The sequence below is a fragment of the Ischnura elegans genome, chromosome 2, assembly GCF_921293095.1.
Source record: "Ischnura elegans chromosome 2, ioIscEleg1.1, whole genome shotgun sequence".
In the NCBI taxonomy this organism is placed as follows: domain Eukaryota; kingdom Metazoa; phylum Arthropoda; class Insecta; order Odonata; family Coenagrionidae; genus Ischnura; species Ischnura elegans.
This window is the reverse complement of record NC_060247.1, coordinates 50,208,256-50,228,496: the sequence shown is the minus strand read 5'-3', so window position 1 is coordinate 50,228,496 and position 20,241 is coordinate 50,208,256. Positions and strand designations below refer to the sequence as shown.

General features: G+C 37.9%; 1 protein-coding gene across 6 annotated transcripts in view; it reads right to left on the bottom strand.

Moving 5' to 3' along the window:
- LOC124153721 (serine/threonine-protein kinase BRSK2) overlaps positions 1–20,241 on the bottom strand; it is a 123,112-nt gene that overhangs the window by 3,033 nt on the left and 99,838 nt on the right. For 3 of the 6 annotated variants that reach the window (XM_046527056.1, XM_046527052.1, XM_046527054.1), the window contains 9 exons: positions 19,094–19,244; positions 18,722–18,937; positions 18,367–18,566; positions 17,971–18,261; positions 16,627–17,129; positions 13,799–13,998; positions 10,687–10,951; positions 8,181–8,371; positions 820–2,154 (listed from right to left, as the gene is read on the bottom strand). In XM_046527056.1, coding sequence (XP_046383012.1) covers positions 1,909–2,154; positions 8,181–8,371; positions 10,687–10,951; positions 13,799–13,998; positions 16,627–17,129; positions 17,971–18,261; positions 18,367–18,566; positions 18,722–18,937; positions 19,094–19,244 — 2,263 coding nt within the window. In that variant the 3' untranslated portion in view covers positions 820–1,908. Of the gene's footprint in view, positions 1–819; positions 2,155–8,180; positions 8,372–10,686; positions 10,952–13,798; positions 13,999–16,626; positions 17,130–17,970; positions 18,262–18,366; positions 18,567–18,721; positions 18,938–19,093; positions 19,245–20,241 lie in introns of those variants that run through there. The other 3 variants (XM_046527055.1, XM_046527057.1, XM_046527053.1) reach the window with 2 other exon arrangements.

Here is a 20,241-nt window from a genome sequence, read left to right as displayed (position 1 = left end):
CGAATGCAAAACTTGCTGCAAAATTCGAAGAAACATTACTCCTGTCAGTGTCAATGAGTCATGCTTTTTACAACATTGCAAAATTCCATCGACTTTCTGGAAGCCCTTTGATGGGGTAAGGTTCACCAATGGCATTAATGCTGTCCATGCTTTACATGAATTATCATTTTCACTCGCCCCATTTTGTCTGGACATAAATACCTAGATCACTCAACCCTGTGCAATACAAGGGGACTATGAATTTGGCTATTACAGTCTAAATAACATAAGTAATGCTCTGCTTGCCACACCATTGGGTGATACATATAAGTGCTTGACCCACCATTCACTACATGATGGACGCACTCAGTGGCTTTAAACTTAGTCTAGAGTAAAAGGTGCTAACAAAAATTATGGTATTTACTGCATTTAATAAGGTGTTTAATACAGCATACCACAAAGCCAAGTGGTTTTCAGATAAATGTGTACTATTATCACGCTCAAAAAGATAACTTTGGGTAAAAAGCATCACAATAATGCCATTCCATCCTGTCATTATTAATCGATTCTACAGTAATTCTGCTCAGCTTTATTCTCGACTCTTCCATAAAGCAGTGATTTATATGTTTAAGAAACAGTTTTCTAGGCAGATTTTTTTTTGCTAACTACAGTATCTTTTAGCAAAAATATAATTGGTGTCAAAAATGATTAGGAAAGAATGGAGGACAAAATGCCTATTAATAAAAGAAGGAGACGGAAAACTTTCGAAAAATAGTTCTTTTGCTGTAGTATACTTTGTTGCAACCCAGGAAATTACTACATAGTTTATAACTCACATCACACAATTTATTAGGTGTTTATTGTAATGTATTAAAAACAAAGATATCAGACATTTCTTTTTTAATACTCAAGCAGATATTCTTTCATTCGTACAATGAAATGGCAATGTATAATTGTCCATTAACAAATCTTTTGCCCCTGGATTTCACAGTAATTGAAGCTTAACTCCACACATACACAGATCACATCTTTGGTTTGTCGCTGAATTATTATATGTAGCCAAGGCATATAAGTACAAGAACAGCATAAATTAGCATCATATAATTGATAAAAAAAAACAAATCAATAACTCGCAATGTACAATTCCTTGATTCAGCATCACATTCTCATAGCAATGAAATGCATTATAACATACCTTCAAGGCCTTCTTGCTAATATGGGATAGTACCTTGGATTAAAAAGGCAGTGGGTGAGCAAGGGAACCAATAGGGTCAACACAGTCCACAGGGTCATTTTTTTAATATGAGACTAGGTTATACACACATGCTGGTCAATGGAAAAACAGGCTACTAAAAAAATAGAGCACTGCTTAGACCATTTCGTCACCACTACAATGACTGCCACTGACCAAGTGCCCTGCAAACATGAATCGTGGAAGGAGTCTACTCGCCCACTCCTAGTATCCTATTAATCATGCCTTGATAATAATAATAATCACACCACAGCCTCAGTGAGGCCATTTATAAACCTGGCCCCATGAAAACACTTTCACTTCCACTTCCCATGGGACGCCGGAGTATTTATTTTTGGCCACCATTTCGTCTTAGAGCCATTCAATGTTCCATTGATATGATGAAACCATAGCTATGGAAAAATCACCTTGCACACAAAGCATGTCCTAAATAAACTCAACAATTAACAGCCGTTTTGTCCTAAGTGTGCAAACAGTCATGCGACCATAGCAGCACCATAATGCACACATGTTGAAAAATCCCATTTACCCCTCCCTATTGTGAACAAGGAACACCCATTTTTTTTTAGCATTGGAAAACAAACAATCATCTCTGAACATAATGGGACTTCCTGATCTCCATCGCAATGAAAACGCTCATTAGGGTACACTTTATGGCAAAGCACAATGAAGCACCCTCAAGGGAGTGGAGTGACAGATGCCACATTAGCACCCTCTTCACTGACAACGCCTTCGGGATCCTCTTGAGTCGTGGCAGGTGGTGTTGGAGGCAAGAGGACGACTGCTGCAGTGGACGGAGGGGAGGGCCCCACACCGCCCCCAGTAGTCGCAGCATCACTAGTGCCCCCACTCCCCACAATACTGTCTCGCAATGGGGACTTTACATCAAATCCCGAAGTTTCACTTTCTATATCTGACTCCACCTATGGAGAAGGATTTGCAAAACAATTTGCAGAGGTGCACAAGCAAACATGATTCTACATCAAGTGCTCAACTTGGTTAAAAGATATTTATACTGTTGCCATTCATCACTTCACCCATGGATTACAACTTATAAATGCAGTTAATTAAGGTTTTCATAATCAGCTTTTTCCTCAGAAACTGTATTTCCTCAAAGATGCACTTCCCTTTCCCTAACAGAAAATTAAGTCATGGTCCACCAAGTAACATAACTTCAGGGTAGTAAATTCAAGATTTCTTCATATTCATGAAACCTCTGAAGTAGGTATTTCCTGGATGAATTTTTTTCTGGTAAGGTAGAATTCTGCACATGGTAAGTGACTTTTATCAATAATGATAACTTCGGACAGTCATTGGCTCCAGGACAGCACATTAAACTTTATGATGCTCATCAGTGCCAGAGGAGCTATGTTTTGGATTATGGAGAAATTAACATATATATGTGTGACCAGAAGTGAAACCATTGATATTTCATAATATGGAGTAAGAGATATAGTTGGTATTTTTTTTCATCGACTGATGATTACATTCTATTAATTACCATTCATACTTCAAACCCTTTTTCAAAGAGTAGGGAACCTCTCCCTCTAAGCTCGCAGTGCTCGTTATTCTCCACTGGGGAAGGGGAGCAACCAATGCAACATCAAATCAGGACATAAAAATTTCAACGCTTGGTCGATAACTTTTTTCTGTTCAAGAATGTACAATGTGAAATAGCCTCATAGTAAAGCTAATAACTGTCAACTCCATTTTCTATTCTATGGTAAAAATACATTAATGTGCAAAAAAGCAACAGAATCTAAGAATGAAACATTGCTGAAAATGAGGAAAACTTTGGTACATCACATTACACATTAACAAACCAAAGACCTCGCACAATGAAGGGTGAGCCATGTTTGTGATGTGATGGTGATAAATACAAGAAAGGGAAAAGCTATCTTTGCATGCATCTGATGGAATGTTTTTATATGAAGAGGTGGAAATCTCCATGAACATTACGCTTGAACTGCTACTAAAGGGAACATGTTACTCCAGTAACCAGCTAACAGGAAATGATATCATTTGTACATGGTAAATTCAAATATATAATAATTTATAAAATAATTTGTTGTTCTCCTTATATCTCTTAGCTAAGTTAAATTAAAATCTATGAAAATACAAAAACTATTTTTTTAAATATTTAAGTATTCCAGGACTAGCCACGGTGATAACTTTTACGGAGTCACCCGCAATGCACAACTTGTGCCAAAATTCCACAGAGGAAAAATCATTTGACTTGACCGGGATTTGAACCTGGATCCCTGAATTTCCGGCCGAGTGCTTTAGCCAGTTAAGCTACCGAGGCATCATTTTCCCCTGTGGAAATTTTAATATTAATATCCCCTATTTTTTAATATTAATTATTTCTGTCTTTACAAAGTGTCTCCATGATGAAAACCAAGAACTGAAAATCGTGATTAAGAGTGTGCACATCGTCTATGTTGTGGATCATGCATAAAAGAATTTTCAAGTTTCAAATAAAATTTTTTTCATGCCATCAATTCCAACCATTCTGCAGTTGAAGTTTAGTGTGAGTTATATATCCACAACGACACAAAATGAAAAGAACAGTAATACAATGCTACCTTGATAAAGCGAGACCCTTTGGTGCTCAAATAAACACTCACTATAGCAAATTGTTGCTTTACCAGTGGTGGAGCAAATAATAGCCAATAAATATATTGTCAACACTTATGTAGGAAAAGACTGGTGCAGCGACAGACATTTCTATCCAATAAACTTTAGCATAAATCAAGACGAAAGGCGATTTTTTTTTGCATCAATAAATTTCCTCACCTTAGTAACAAACTAGCCATTCAATTTATAAGCACCAAACTGAATGAAAATCATCCAAAGCATTAGTCAATCATTATCCCAATGAACAACTGATGAAGCCACTTCTCTATCTACTTAGTACATTTACGTGATCAATGCCTGGGACGTCATTGAAATAATACACAAAAGTGTATCCACGGGACTGCCATAGAAACCATTGAACCAGCCTACCGAACACTTGAAGTTCTTGATTCTCAATCTATCACTGAAATATTCTGCCATAGCCCCTTTCTCAGCATAGCTCCTGCAGACTGAAGTTGGCAAAACACCCAGACAAAGCTTACGTTAATTGTAAGCTTCTAACTCTTCATATTCTGCATTCCTTGGGCACTTTTGCTGTGATGGTTTGCCCTTCCACATCACGGCAGACCTAATCTTCTATTTGCTATTTTTTTTTAATTTTGAAGAGTGAATAGGTAGATAAATTAATTATGCCACACTCACATTGCTCTATTATTTCATTTTCTCACTTTGACATGTTTGCGTTTTTGGCCATGGTGTCTACCTTCAAATGCTCACAACTCACAGACTTGTGGGTATGCTGTCAACTACTTTCTGCCACCCGAGGAACAAAAGAAGATTGAGCATTCACAAATGTTAATGCTGCATTATTTTCACCAAAATGAAGTACAGTGGAACCTCGTTAAAGCGAGTACGGGCTGTTGCGAGACCCCCGCCATTATGAGAGATGGCCGAGGCACCGTCAATTGACCCTACAATAAGCATAGAAAAAAATTCGTTTTTACGAGGCCCTTTTGGTATTGGCACTCGCCATAGTGAGAGCTTCCATCCACGGAAAACCTTCACCAAGAGTCCCGAATCTCTGTAATTTCTTGCGATCTTTTAGAAATGAAATTAACATGAAACTTCAAGAGTTCGGAAGGTTGGTTATACTAATTCAAAGCACCAAAGCGTTATCTCCCATCACAATTGCTGGTGATGCCTGCGATGTAAACCCGAAGTCGCGGAAGATAGGACTCTGATCCTAAGTATCTTAAGAAGAATTACCCGCGTGATATAACTTAGACGAAACGGAACTCTTTAACAACCTACTCCTCGACAAATCCCTTGTAGTACGAGGTATTTCTTGCAATGCTTCTAGATGTAGGTAGTGTGCCTTAGCGATGGTGCAGGATGTACGATACAATGATACTCAGCATGAATTGTCCGGATGGATGTATTTATTCTCTGTTGCCGTTACAAGTAATAGCCATGATCACAATGTACTATTCACAAGGGTGAACTATTCGCGTCAGTGGTTGGAGTCATACTGGAGCTCTCTTCCGTCACCCGGGCGGCCGAGCATCACCTGGTGGCCACTGGAAGAACTCACAGAACAACTGACTCTCGGTTGGTGCTATGTTGTATGCATTTGACCACAGATGGCATTTGTGAAGAGCTGATGCTGCGCTTTTAATTTATTTAATTAAAAAAATTCCACATTCCTTTTTCACATTTCTCAGTCATTATTGAGAATGTTAAATCAATAAATTCATACTCGTAAGTTTTTTTTGGCCTTAGGGTCCATCAGATGTGTATGCCTTTCCGTTTCTTTGTCGCAAATATTACCCATGTGAGTTATATTCATTGCAGTTTCTTGCATCTTGCTTTCATTTTACTTAAGTGACATCAGCATAATATCTGAGTTATATTTTTTGGTGAAATAATATCACGTTAATATCTTTTCTTATATTACCAATTTTAATTAAAATCGTTTTTATTGCAGTACCGTGGAAAACTCAGTGCATTCTTTCAAATATGTCGCGAGCATAACACTCAAAAAGGAACTTTTTTAGCAACAGCAATTTTATCACATCATTTTGCATGCTTAGCAAACTTTTAACTGTAGATAGTGAAGATATTACATTATATGATAGAAAAAAGTCTTCCGAGGCAGGATCGCTATATAACACTCTATCGTTTTCATCTGCAGAAACAAATGCAATATGTTATTTCACTTAACTGCCACTTAACGTACAGGAACAATAAACATAACCCAATGGAAGCATTTGAGGCATTACATAACCAGAATACAGTTTTATCGGTTATTTTTAGAATTTTCAGTGGAAAATACCAAAATAATAGAATGATCACGTAAATGCACTAATTAAGTACATAGAAAAATGGCTTCGTCGATTGTGCATTGGCATAATGATTGATAAAGGAATGTTTTGCATGATTTTTATTCAGTACGGCGCTTATAAATTGTTTTAATAGTTAGTTGTTGTTTAAGTAAGGAAATTTAGTGATGCAAAAAAACATTGCCTTTCGTCTGGATTTATGCTTACGTTTATCGGAAAGAAATTTCTCTGTCGCCACACCACTCCTGTTCCTGTATAACTTTCGCAATAGGTATATTGGCTATTATTTGCTCCACCTCTGGTAAAGCAACAATTTGCTATAGCGAGTGTTTATTTGAGTACCGTGGGGTCTCATTTCATCGAGGTTGCAATGTACTTACTAATCAAATGATAGTTTATATTTGAGACTAAGCACTCCCTGTTAGCTTCATTTCTAACAGATCGCCAGCAACTACAGAGATTAGGGACTCTTGGTGAAAGTTTTCCAGCGATGGAACCTCTTGCTATGGGGAGTGTCAACACCAAAAGGGCCTCGTAAAAATGAATTTTTTTTACATGCTAATCATAGGATCACTTCCTATCCTTTGCACACTGTACACTAGAACTATCTCTCCACAGTCCGTGAACTGACTCCCTCGTTTCTTCTTCCTTGAATATTTCTATCTACTGTTGGAGCCTTGGAAGCCCTGATCATCTCCTTTATTCCTTTATAATTCACAGACACAATGCTTATAATATTTCGTACATAAAGAGCATTTTGGAACATGCTGGAATGGTTCACGGCCGTATGGTGGCAACAAATTAAGGTTTAATGGGTCGGTACCCAGTGTATAGGATGGCACTGAAGGGTTAAAATTGACATTGTAGGCTTAAACAACATTAATCATGACACAAGAGGAACAACCTGTTCAATTCTGTACCACAAGCATGTAAACATTGTCTTCAGGAGGAAAGTCTTTGTCAAGGGAGGTGAAGTCTCTAGTAAGTGGTGCGGCCCGTACCTCAGCGGCGCCGCGGTGCGGGGTAGCGCCCTGGGGGTGGATTGCATTACGACGGACAATATCTCGTAAACGCTTAGAGATAGGTCAAAACAAACAGAAAATCGGCCCTAAAGGGCTTTACTTTTACGTTTTACATAGGGATAGCACTTTTTCTGCTCCAAAAAACTCAATTGAGGGTCCTCAGTACTTAGGGCCCTTGGGGCACGGGTTGCCGTTATTTTAAAGTAACCAAATTTTAACATGTGAATATAAACTTCATTTGGATCATTTTGAGCCTAGGAAAACCTAACTTTTCGCAATTCTGAAAAATAAGGGCCGGCCTAATATACAGCCAGAGATTCTTGATGTATCGCAAATAGCCATTGGCCCAATATTCAATAATCTTTGTGTAGATCCCTGGTACTTTTCAGGTTTCTGCAAGTGACTGGTGATTCCGTATTTTTTTGGGTAAAACCTTGTCCATCTTTACGTTAGACAACACTTTTTCCATTGATCCTCCTACCACAACTGCTGTCAACTGACTGAACGCAATGTAACCCGAAAAAATAACAGAATTAGATACCCGATACGTATCAAGTTTTTCTCAGGTTATTCATACAAGACCACCGCAAGCATAAGGGGCTTTCTGAAATATGATCACATTCATGGAAATGAAATATCATTTAACCACTTCATAATGGAAACTGCGAGTGATGCTAGGATGGTAAAAACAAAGATGAAGTAGCCAAAGTGAAAATAAGACTGCGATGAATGTCTCTTTACTACAAGGATCCTAGGTCAGGAGACAATAGCTCTCTAAGAGCCCCTATAGCAGTCTAAAATAACAAACTAAGAACAACATTAATTGCATTCTGTGAGTATGATGTAAATTAGGAACTCTGAGGAAAAGCTGAAATTTTGGATAGCCTGAATTTTCCCATTATAGGTATCACCTTTCCCACCATTAACCAAGATAATCTAGAATTTATGAATTACAGAATTTCATAGCATAATTTTTATCACCAATATTCCATTGGTACTTGATTTACTTACCTGCCTAGTTCCTGGGTAGGGAGAAAGCCTGTCGGACGTATCAGAACCACAACTAGAACTCTCACTCAGCTCAGCAGGAAACTTTCTACTTGCTCTGGGAGATGCAGGTGGACCTCCTCGTCGCCCTGTGTTCAGATTACACACTTGACTCTGAATGTGCTCACAGACTCTTCGGAAGCGGCGGATGTTACCTAAAAAAAATTAAGAATTATGCATTTAAAATTGGTGAGGATCTGAAAATTTTTCTTCATCCATACAAATTCCATATTAATATACATAAATGATAGGGATGAAAGAAGCAGAGCTATACATCAAATGTAAATTAATTAAGGGTGAGTCGGTTCTTAAATTTTTTTGCTTCTCGGTTCTCAATACAGTGGAACTTGGTTAGTACGTTCCTGCTTAGTAAATTTTCCTCCTTAGTATGGCGATTTATCTCAGCCCCGGTACCATCCGAATAAAATACAGGTAAAAATATTTGGTTAGTACATTTGAAAAATTTGCACTTTCCTGGTTAGTATGCTCAATTGCTTGCGGTGACAAGTAACCTGCAATTTGTTCTCCAGTATCTTTTTACGGGTTGTAAACCTCCGAATTCATGATTTAATTTATTATTATCAGCCATTAACATTCTTACATTCATTCCACATCTCTCTTTCTACGACCGTGATTTATCCAAATGCATTTCTCAAATCTTGTGACGTGATGAATAATAAAATGCGGCCATTTTTAGGGAATTTCTGACTATGCAAAACTGCAGCCAATGAGAAGCCCCAATTTTCCCCACCCCGAGCTCCTCACCTTCTGTTGCCTTTGGAGTACCACACTCTGCACAAATTTTGCGAATTATCATAGCGAGGGCAGTTAATTGAAATAGCGGATCACATAATAGAAGAAGCAGAAATTACTCCTTTTCCCCTAGAAGAGTGGTGTCGGATTGCTGGAGAGCTGAATTTCGACGAGTATTGCGAGTGTGATGATGACCTCACTGTTTGCCAAGCCATGTCGATCGATGAAATTCACGAACAGGAGTTGAAAGAAATGAAGATGGAAGTGATGAAGATGATGCTGAGGAAGGAAATGAGTCTTATCCAATTCCCACTTCATCTAAAGCAGTCGAGGCTATAGAGAACATGTGTCATTACTTGACTACTGTTGCAGGAGCAGGATGCTCTGGATCTCCACGTGAAGCTGAGCGTAAAAATACTTGATATCGGCACGAGAAATAGAAAGCAGACGACAGTAGACATGTTTTTGAAGTTAATTTCAACTATGTAGTATAAAAATCTTCTTGTACTGATGTTGTAAACTAATAATCTTGTGTGCTATTAATCGATGTAACAATCGATTTGGTTTCATTCCAGAAGTGAATGTGTACGGCTGTTGCCGTAATTTAAGATCAATAAAATTTTGCCCAATTTTTATGATGTTTAAATACAACCAACTGACATACTCAGGGTTGTTGTTATATTCTTCGAGTACGCTGGGAGAAAGAAATTACTTAGCTTCACTTGTCCTCTTTCTATAAATATGTACATGGATAAATCACGGGAGATTGACGCCGTTTTCATGTAATTGTCTTAGGGAAATCTATGAAACATAGTGATTTTTATTCACATTGTTTGTTTTTAAATGTAGCGCTCATTTTCTTGATTTTAAATGTGAAAAGAGTTCAGGAAGGCGATCCTACCAGAACTACCGATAGTAATTGTAATTATGGCAACTTTTCCACAGATTGCAATTATCCCAACTGCTATTATTTACTTTCCTCGTTAGCACGTTTTCCTGGTTAGTACGTTCATTTTTTGTGGTCCCTTCAGAAACGTACTAAGCAAGTTCTACTGTACTCAGTTCCAAGGATGAACTCTCATTATCTGAATTAATGTCAAATTTAATTGAGCAACCTCAAGAAGTAAATGAAAATAATTTCACTAAAGATGTAAATTAGCAGGAAAGCCCTGTAAAAAAAACTTAAGATCATCTCCATAATTTTATTTTCCCAGCAAAAAAGTTTAAATAAAACGTTGTGAAAGAATTCATGATCGACCAATATTATGTCACATTACATCAGGCAGCCACTGGTTCTTTCTCCAGGTTTTGATTCAACATGCCTGTATTGGGCATGTAATGCTTTTAATACTGTGCCCCCTTGTATGACAGCCCTGCGGATTAGAGCCTGCAATGCTAGCAATTCGACCACGATGTTCAACCATGGGTAATGCTGTTCAGGAATGCAAAGTTATGTTTCTCTTGAAGTAACGCATCATCTGCAGTGTGGCTTGCAAGTAAATAAGATTATTAGGCTTCAATTTCTTGCCTCCAAATGAGTAACTGCATCCTGGAAACCAACTGGCCCCTATTGAAAAGGATTTCATGCTAAATACCGAAAAACCTCACATATGAAACTCCTCACTTATGAAACTTTTTTCGGTTCTCCGCTGAAAGATTCGTAAGTGAAGTTCTACTGTAAGTCACAAACAGAAATGAGTAATCATTTTGACCATACCTGATAAGAGGGTGAACGTGATGGCATACAAGTATTCCCTAGTAGTTGAGCCATTGGAACCGTGGTTGCCAACCGTGTCTCCTTCAGTCCCAGCCCCTCCCATTCCATGAGAATGCTGTGAAGAGCTTCCATCAGGCCTGTTGACAGGTGAAATATCAACTTGGAACCTTACTTGCCGCTGAAACATGGCTGGGGCTGTAGTTCCTCGCTTGTACTCAACTCTAAAAGACATTGGGCTGGCTACACTGTGACTCAATTCTGATATCTGAAAAGGATTTGGAACAAAATAAATTTTTTTACCATCACCTTGTTCAAAGTGAGAGTGATACAACTGATGAGAAGGAATGATTGCCTAGTAGGTTAGAAACTTGGTAACAGATTGGAGCTTCAAGGGCTAGAATTGGATACTGCATACAGACAACTCCCTTCCTAATAGAAAATCATATGATACATAAGACCTGGAGCCACCCATTAAAATACCCATTAGATCCTTATGTCATTGTTTTATTTTTCACATTTCAAAGTAGCACATCACAGATGGAGGGTTCCCAATGAATTACATGGTAAAAAAATGGCTAAGTGATGCTTTTTGAGGAAAAAAATGGCTGCTTAAAGATGTTTGAAATTATATCGTAACATTTCAGAATTTAAAATAAACCAAAGTGAAGTAAATGGCAAAGGCAATTGAAGATTTTTATCCAGTGCAAGATTAAAAAGGATTACTGATAATTATAAAAGCCATTTAAGCACACTTCTAGTCATTTTTGACCATTTTTAATCCCTATCGTGAGTAAAAGTAAGCCTTTATTGAAATCCGTGCTTAGATGATGTAACATTCCATTAATGGAAAAAACAATTTTTTCTTCTTCCTATGAGGGTGGGCTGCACACGATGGATTGGGTTTAGAGAACAAAGGGACTTGGCATTGATAGTACCGTTTCATTGACCTCTAACCCAGTGCAGAAGTCTATATTTTGGCATAAGTTACCATATAAGCATGTGTAAGAGGCACACCTTTTTTACCAGAAATTGCAGCCGAAAATGGGGGTGCATCTCTTACATTAAAATTTCTTATCTTCCCCTTTCCCTTCACCAGTCGCAAGTCCAAGGGGAACTGAGTGACCTTGGTTTTCATCGTGAGTCAGTCATCTGAAACCCAAGGTCAAAAACAAGGCAGGTGGGGGAATTTCTCCCTTGTAAGCATTGCTTGTAAGCACTGCGCCGTCACATCAGATCTCAGAGGTGAACAAAGAAAAGATCGCGTGGGGTTTTTCGCTCCGGAGGGCGAGCTAAATTTAATGCCACGAGTGGGCATCCCACGGCATTTATATTGCAAATAGTAATCACATATCAAGCATAGAGAAGTGCATAATTTTGACAGACAATACCTGTTTAATAGTCAACATCTGTCTTGACGAGTAATTTCCATTATGCTATGGACCTGATTTTTCAAAAATCATCTTCAGACGCTATTATGAGGATTATTGCAACTGAAAATTATATTGGTGTCAAAACCTGCCGTTTAAAAAATTTGAATGAGTGTGTACATCGTTGGACTAAATGGTGGATAGAAGAAATCGGAAATGCTTATAAGTGAAGAGCGCTGGAGGCCGAGGGGAAGGAGTGCGCTTCCTCAGTCTTTCAAGGAACGAGGCTATAAGCAAAGGAGCAAGGGAAGAACACGTCCGATCTTGAATATGACGTCGTTGCCTTCAAAGCAAAGGGGCGAAGGCACAGCAATGTGATATACGCAGTTTGCATTGCCTAAAGTTTCCAGTCTGTCTCGTCTTGTTTGAATGCGCTAATGTTATGCTTGTTTCTTGCAAAATGGTCCTGTTTGGACTATGTTGAATATTAGTAGCCTTGCTGTGACTATAAATCTTTGGGTTTATAAATTAGAACTTAAAAAATTTAAATGCTGTCAGATAGGCATCGTGTTAGATCTCATTCCTTTTTGAACCTCGTGCGTGTCATACAATCATACAATTGCAGAAAGCTATTGAGATATCTTCGAGCTCAGTAGGTGTCTCACCTAGCATTTGGCCTCCAGAAAGTGGGAGAATTGAACCTGGTAGACCGAAAAAGGTCAGTTGGTGAGATGGGGTAGGGATGAAACACGTTTCGTGTAACTTGATATTTCCCTTTGAGGCAAGTGATTTATGGTCTGTGGGGTCTCGGAAAGGAAAAAAAAATGGCAGAGGCATTAGCTAAAGGAGGGCCGAGTGTTGTTCCGTGAAATCTATGATGTGGTTATTAGCCTAAGGCGCTGAGATTCCCCCAATTGTTGTTCAATCTCTTGGGAAGGTTCATGATATGTGCCTGTTGAGATTTGCCTTAAAATTTTTTTTGCCACAGCTGCAATTCTATTGCAATACTCCAACGAGAGCTTTTAAACAAAATTATTCATGAGTAGGACAAGCATCATAGAGCAACGGAGTAGGCGAAGAGAGGATCGGGACTCTTTCTACTCCCTCTTATGGGATGTTGCATTCACGAAAGTATTGATTTAAAATTTCGGATTCAGATTCAATTTCTTCGATGAATTTGGATCCAGAGTATAACGCGAAAGGCATTATCCGTGGATATTTGGATCCTAGATATCCGATCCAACCATCCCTAGTAAGCATCATAAAGTTAAGACTACAAGAGAATACCTACATATCTCCGAGCGCCATACATATCGAGTAAATTTTGCTGAAAAAATGCCACGTAAATTTTTAGCATTGAAAGAGAAAATTTTGATAACTGTCGAAAGTTCAGACATACGTCTGCAACACCACAGGATCGGATATAAAAAAAACAGCAATTTTTTTTCTTTTGCTTCGATGCTCAAAATAGGGGTACGTCTCTTACACGTGTGCGGCTCTTACACGTGCTTGTGGGGGTTATCTTGCACATACTAATCTGTAGGTGGAGGACAATCAATTAGCTTTATGTTTCTAGATAAGACAGGTTGCCATTTACTAGGGTTCTCCTAAGACCAAGTTTCAAAGTATGTACTTCTGAACATAAGGCTTCCACTATACTTTCATGATGAAATTCAATTAGTTTAGGGAATAAAAATATGACAATGTGATTAGTAGGATAAAAAAGTATTAAATATTATACTTACAGAAAGGAAGGCATGGATGAGATCTGCTTTCACAGTAGCTAAAGGCTTCCCTCTAACAAGTACCGTAAATGTTTCATCTCGTTCAGTGGTCATGAGACTCCCAAACCAGGACTTTTTAGTGAGCTCAGGAGACGACTCTGGAGTTAGGTGAACCTCTTCTGATGAAACTAGAAACCCCGTAAGAATTTTTTTTGAATAATCTTGAGAGAAAACAGACTAAGAATTAGCAAGCTGGTACAAAGCCAATTTCAGCATTCAGTTAGCTTAAATTATAAAGAGGCTCTCAAATACTTAAATAAGCATAATAAGCAATGCATGTAAATAATTTACACAAGCCAAAATGTGAACCAGCATACAACATTGAATGCAGGTATTATTTTAAAATAAGCCAGATAGCTTACCAAAAATAATGATTTTTTTTGCATGAAAAACTCAACAAATATGCATCATTAATTTTAAGGCAGACATGTATGTCTTAGAACACCTATGACACATACTAAGCAGCTTTTACCACTGAAACATCAATTTTGACATTTTCAAAATGGGTTACAATGCACATCATCTTTCAAGCTAGCAATAACTGTACATTAAATAAAAAGCATTTTAATATTATCAAGAGACTATGTGAATAAAGTTCCCTTTAATAACACATTAGAGCCTCCTCTTTCAAAGAAAAAGTTAACGTTCTTAAAACACATCAATAGGCAGCCTAACACTTATTTTGGAGCATAGACACATACACCGGGGTAAGACAGTGAAGCTATTTCAATGGTTGCAAAAATAATAAATACATCAGCACAGGATATTTTAGCTTGCAAACAAAAACCTTCCAGAAAGGTAGACTATCAAAAATGCTGGCATAGCAGCAATGCTAAGAGCCAAGTTAACATCAAATTAATACCAAGCCAACATTTCGAAATACAATTATTTTTTACCTCATGATATTACACAGGTATTGTAAAAATCTTTGTTTTCTTCATAAAAAAATAAGGCTATTCCTTTGGTGTCACATATCAACCTATTTTTTAAAACAACATGTATGTTGGAACTCCATAAAATGATTAGGCAAAGGCTTCAGGACAACAGACTACTGGGATTACTGAGACATTAGCAGATTTTAATGCGTGTTAATTAACTTGCAATAGAAATAATTAGGACTAAGATCTTTAAATTACTGATAATACTATAACAGAAATTTGTGCCTCCGCAAGTTGGTTTTCATGTAATAAAAAGTTTGGGAATATTAGGGGAGTGGGAATAATGACTTTAAATGTGCCTATAAATAAGAAAGATTATTGCAAACATGACAGATGAAACCTATTCCTAAATAGGGAGAGAAATTCTCCTACCCATAGGTCTTCACCCCTCAAAATACAACATATAATGTTCAGAAATGGTTGAGAGAAAATATAATAAAATTAATGCATTTGATCCTTATTCTGATTGTCGAGACTGAACTGATTTTTATATTACCTTGTAATTTTGGATTGTTGGCATTGACTATTTCCGATTCGCCCTATCTCAATAAATCTACCTAAACCAAATCATTTAAAATAATGGCTCCATTTAAACTCCATCAATTACTGTAGTTCATACACCAATGCCATTGAAATATTAGGTGCATCCTAAAATATGAACTACCCGCAACACACAAACTATTTTGGGTTGCATAATTCGCAGGGTCTAATAATATGATTGTCATATTTGTTGGGTCATGACAAGCACTTTATTCTGAAGACTTTTAAGCCTTGAAAATCTCTGAAGGCCAGGTTACTCAAAGAAAGAATTGATATAAAATGTCCTTTTTCATGAATGTAACACAACAGGGAAGAAACAGATTTTCTGCTAACAGCCTTTTCAAAAAATATCATAAAAATTCTTGATGTAAAAGAATATATTTGATAACTCTGGCAGTTGATGATTTATCCCACTATTCCCTTTTCCACTAATTTTCATCACTTCAATATACCATTAATATATCCATTCCCAGTCATAACTGTCCTTCCTATGGTTATTTATTGCCAACACTAATACATCTCCAAAGATTGCATGCCAAAAGTATTAATTTGTAATTTATTGACTCAATACTAAAACAGAGGGATGTCACTTTTCTTTTCTCAGCAAGATTTTGATAACAAATTTTAAAAGTAGACTACCAATATTTTTTATCTCTGGCAAAGCCCTAGCCTAAAGCACTAGCCTGGGGACTATCCAAATTATCTTTGAAATTATCACACACATAAGAGTCTCACTATGGATCCAATATTAAGGATATCACTTCACTAATTCTGTTTTGAAACAATAAAGGCATTCATGATTCTCCATTTCCAATACTTACATATGACTCTAGTAACTCAATATCGGTGTAATTCTGATAGCAAAGACACTCAAAAACTGCTGCTACAGTAACTAATCTTAATATATGTTATTTAACCATGAAATACGTTCCCCATTGTAACTTTCAAGGATGGTTTAGTTTCAGGCTCTAGTTCTTCGTTGGGGTTCTTGAATCCAGCATCACTTTACATAATGCATGCAATGTAAATGCTCAAGTTATGAAAAGTTTTCAAACCGATTTATGCAAAAATTATTCCCATACCAATCCCATTTGTCATCAATTTAGATTCCTGTTCTTGGATCTAGAACCGGTAAAGCCGAGAGCTGTACACTCAAACCATCTCAAACCTTGTAATTTTCCTAAGTAAACTGAATCCAACTGGAGGTATGTAGAAAACCAGAAGTTACTATCAGCAATGTTAATAATGGAAATGGGGCATTGGGCAAGTAGGGCACACAGAAATTTTATTCCACACAGTTGATGCTAATACCTTGCAACTTCCTCCTGTGAAAGCGAGGTGATCCAAGGAAGCTATTCTTGATTGTTGTGAGCCTGGTCTTCCAGTGATGCACTGCAGCTGGCGAACCAGGAGGCGTAGGCACTCCATGACTGCCCTCATCATGGGAACTAGTGTGCTGAACGATTTGGTGCTGTGGTGACGCTGGGCCCAGCCCAACAATCCCACCACCCGAGCCGGCTCTATGATGGTGGTGGTGGTGATGATGATGGTGGTGAACGTTGCCCCCGTGGTGAACTGGGTGGAGGGTCTTTGGCTGAGGGCTGGGGGAGGGCGGGGCACCAGTGTGAAGCATGAGAGGCGTGACAGCATTGGACACGACAGCACTGTTTGAGCTTCCGTGGTTCACGTGATGCTGGTTGTGGTTGGAAGGAGTGCTGCTGATCACCGTTCCGGTGGCTGCAGCAGGAGGAGGTGATGGATGCACTCCAGGCACTCGTCTGTGTTGACGGCTGCTGTCAAGGATCGATACGCCCCTGAAAGACAGGATTTTAAGCATGCTGAATGGTCCATCAATAAGGAAGCTATGCACAGAAAACTAGACATTCAAACGAAAACAGTGAGACAACACAGAGACCAGCAAAAGACAACATAAACATGTATCAGCAAACATGGAGCTTGACTATGGATTTTTAAAAATAAGGGCACGTCATCACAGAGAAATCTCAGGTCAGAAGAAATGATTTTCTTCAATGAGCCTTAGGTAATGATTGTTATTCAACCTTAGTTTTTAGAGAATGTACAAACGTAAAGAATTATATCCTTATCAGACTTCAAGATTAAATTGCTACTATCCTGGGTTACAACTTTTATCAAAACCTTTCCACAAGGTCCAACTTATAGAAAACCTCTAGGTATATACTCCTTCATTTACCCATACATTCATCTATCTTAGCCACTCTATTGTAATCCATTATCACATTTCTATGTGCATGCGTCCATGGGACAACATTTTCTCTCGAACTTGATACTAGATAAATTGTATCACTGTACATACCAAATTTTACTGAAATCAGAAATGGAGGAATATCATTATTTGTTGATTCCAAAAAGGAATTTCCTATCAATCATTTTCAATTATGCATGTGAATGGAATTAACCTCCTTTATTATAGAAGATAAAAACTCCAAGTCAGCATTTATTTCTGCTTCAGTTCATTAAAGAAAAATTTTGCAAAGCAACACTGATATTAAAACAAAACCATCATTTAAGAAATAACAAAGCCAAAATTTAGTTGCTGGATCAAAAAGTCAAGACAACAAACTTTCATGCGAAAGACTGAGAAAACACATTTAACCATAAGAAAAACAGTCTCACTTGAATGAGTGCTGCTGAGAAGGTTGAGGTTGCTGCTGGTGATGACGTCTTCTTGGTGTCAAAGGCGAACCTTCACTTATCTGGCCAAAATGATGACCAGCGGAGCCATTTACCCGGCAGGTGTCAATCCGCTTCCTTGGTAGGTCAAGAGGACAATCACTACTACCAGCACCACTACTCGTGCTACCAGATCTTGCTCTCCAAGCCATCGTATCCGATTCATCTTCAAAAGCAGGTCTCCTTCTTTTCCTTTCCAACAGCAAGTAGTAAATCACTTTTTCTGTGTTGTGGCTGGTTTTAGAATGAAAGTTGTCATTAGGAGATCAGAAAGAAAGCAATGGGGAGATAAATGTTTAATAAAATTTCTAAAGCAAAATGAATAGGTTAACCTCTTACCTTGGGCTCAAAAGTTCACGAATGAGTCCCTCTCTATCCTTGAAGCACCCTAGAGATGAAATTGCCTGCAAGACATCTGTGTCCATTGCTTCTAATGACGGTATGACATGGGTTTGTACAACTTCCATCATTGGCAGCTCTAGTTCCAATTCCCCTTTCCCTCCAGCAGTTACCCATGGATGGCGATTAATATCTGTGAGCTGATGAATTACAACAAAAGATATAAGTAAATTTTATGGATATTAATGGTAATGAAACAGTGATAATAAATTCGTGATCAATATTTACAATGTTCATTATGAATTGTATAAGAAGTAAAGGTTACATCCAAGCTCATTTCCACAAATATACGTACTGTGAGTCTTTTCTCAGGGTTAACTTCAATCATTCCTCTTAGAAGATTTTGACAGTCTGGAGGAACAAAATGGGGTATGTGGAAAACACCACGTTTGACCTTTTCCAAAAGTTGGCGGAGATTATCATCATCAAATGGCAAGGCTCCCACTAATAGTGCATAGAGAATGACCCCACAAGACCACACATCAGCCTTTCTTCCATCATACTTTTCTCCCTATGGATAATAAGAACATTTATAAATGGCAAGACTGTGCAAATATAAATCTAAAGATAAGAAAAAGTAATATCACTTAAATAATCACAGCAAAAAGGTAGGTTAATGTTTCAATGAATTTACACACGCATAATTAATGAAAGAAAAACATCTTACCCTGATGACTTCTGGGCAAGCATAATGTGGAGACCCACAGCTTGTTTCTAACATACTCCCTTCTGGTTGCAAAGATGCCATTCCAAAATCTGCAATTTTGATGTTATTTTTCTCATCAAGGAGAAGATTCTCTGGTTTTAAATCTCTGTGGCTGTTAACAAAAGAAACTCAACTCAATTACAATAATAAATAAGAGAATAATCATAAACTAGTTAATATTAAACTCTAAATACAGTTGAGGACCTCAAATCCGGAAAGCTTAGGACCAAAGGGTTTCTAGATTTTCTGGATTTCTGGTCTTCAGCTTCTATATTTTGTTACTTAATTAATTTATAAATGCGTTCAAGCCCTTGCGCTCGATATTTGAGATCCGTACGTGTCCCTGCCTAAGTTGTTAGCGTATGTTCATAGGGTAAGCTAACTTCCAACTCGTCCCAGAACAAGGCTTGGAGAGTGGTGCCACCAGGTGGCAAGTGGAAACACTATGCAGAGGAATTTTCAAACGCTCTGGATTTTTAGTTTTCCCGGTTTCTGGATTTCGGATTTGAGGTCCTCAACTGTAAAAGTATATCCTATGTAACACACCAAAATTATTAAAATATACCCCGCAAAATATTGTGATGGGTTCTGATCGACAATAGCTGTCGAAACTTTAGAATTCAGTAGCACTTTATAGAAAACACTTCAACGGACGATATCTTATCAGAGCTGATTGATTTCCATACAAATAATCAATATAAACAAACTGCCTGTCACCCAGCGACGCCCACATCACACACAGGCACCACTAAAATATGAATATAGGCATGAATGATGGCTTTGCTCTGCAAGAGTCCCTTATTACATCTATGATGGAGGAAACACCACATCCAATGTAGAATGAGGTTTCTGTAAAGTCCAAAGTTGGGTTCAAATTCTTTTTATGGGCCCAAACACGAAGTACATAATCTCAGTAGGGGAGTAGACTGAACTTCATAACTGTGGAAAGATACTAGCTTAGAGTGTTTCAGGGGCTTTTGGAATGGTGAAAGAAATAAATTGCACGAATTAATGGTCACATGTGGTAGGGTAGACGGGCAGCTTGTACTCATCCACCCCTGGCTAAATAAAAACTGGACAATAAAATAAGTCAATAGAAGCTATTTCCA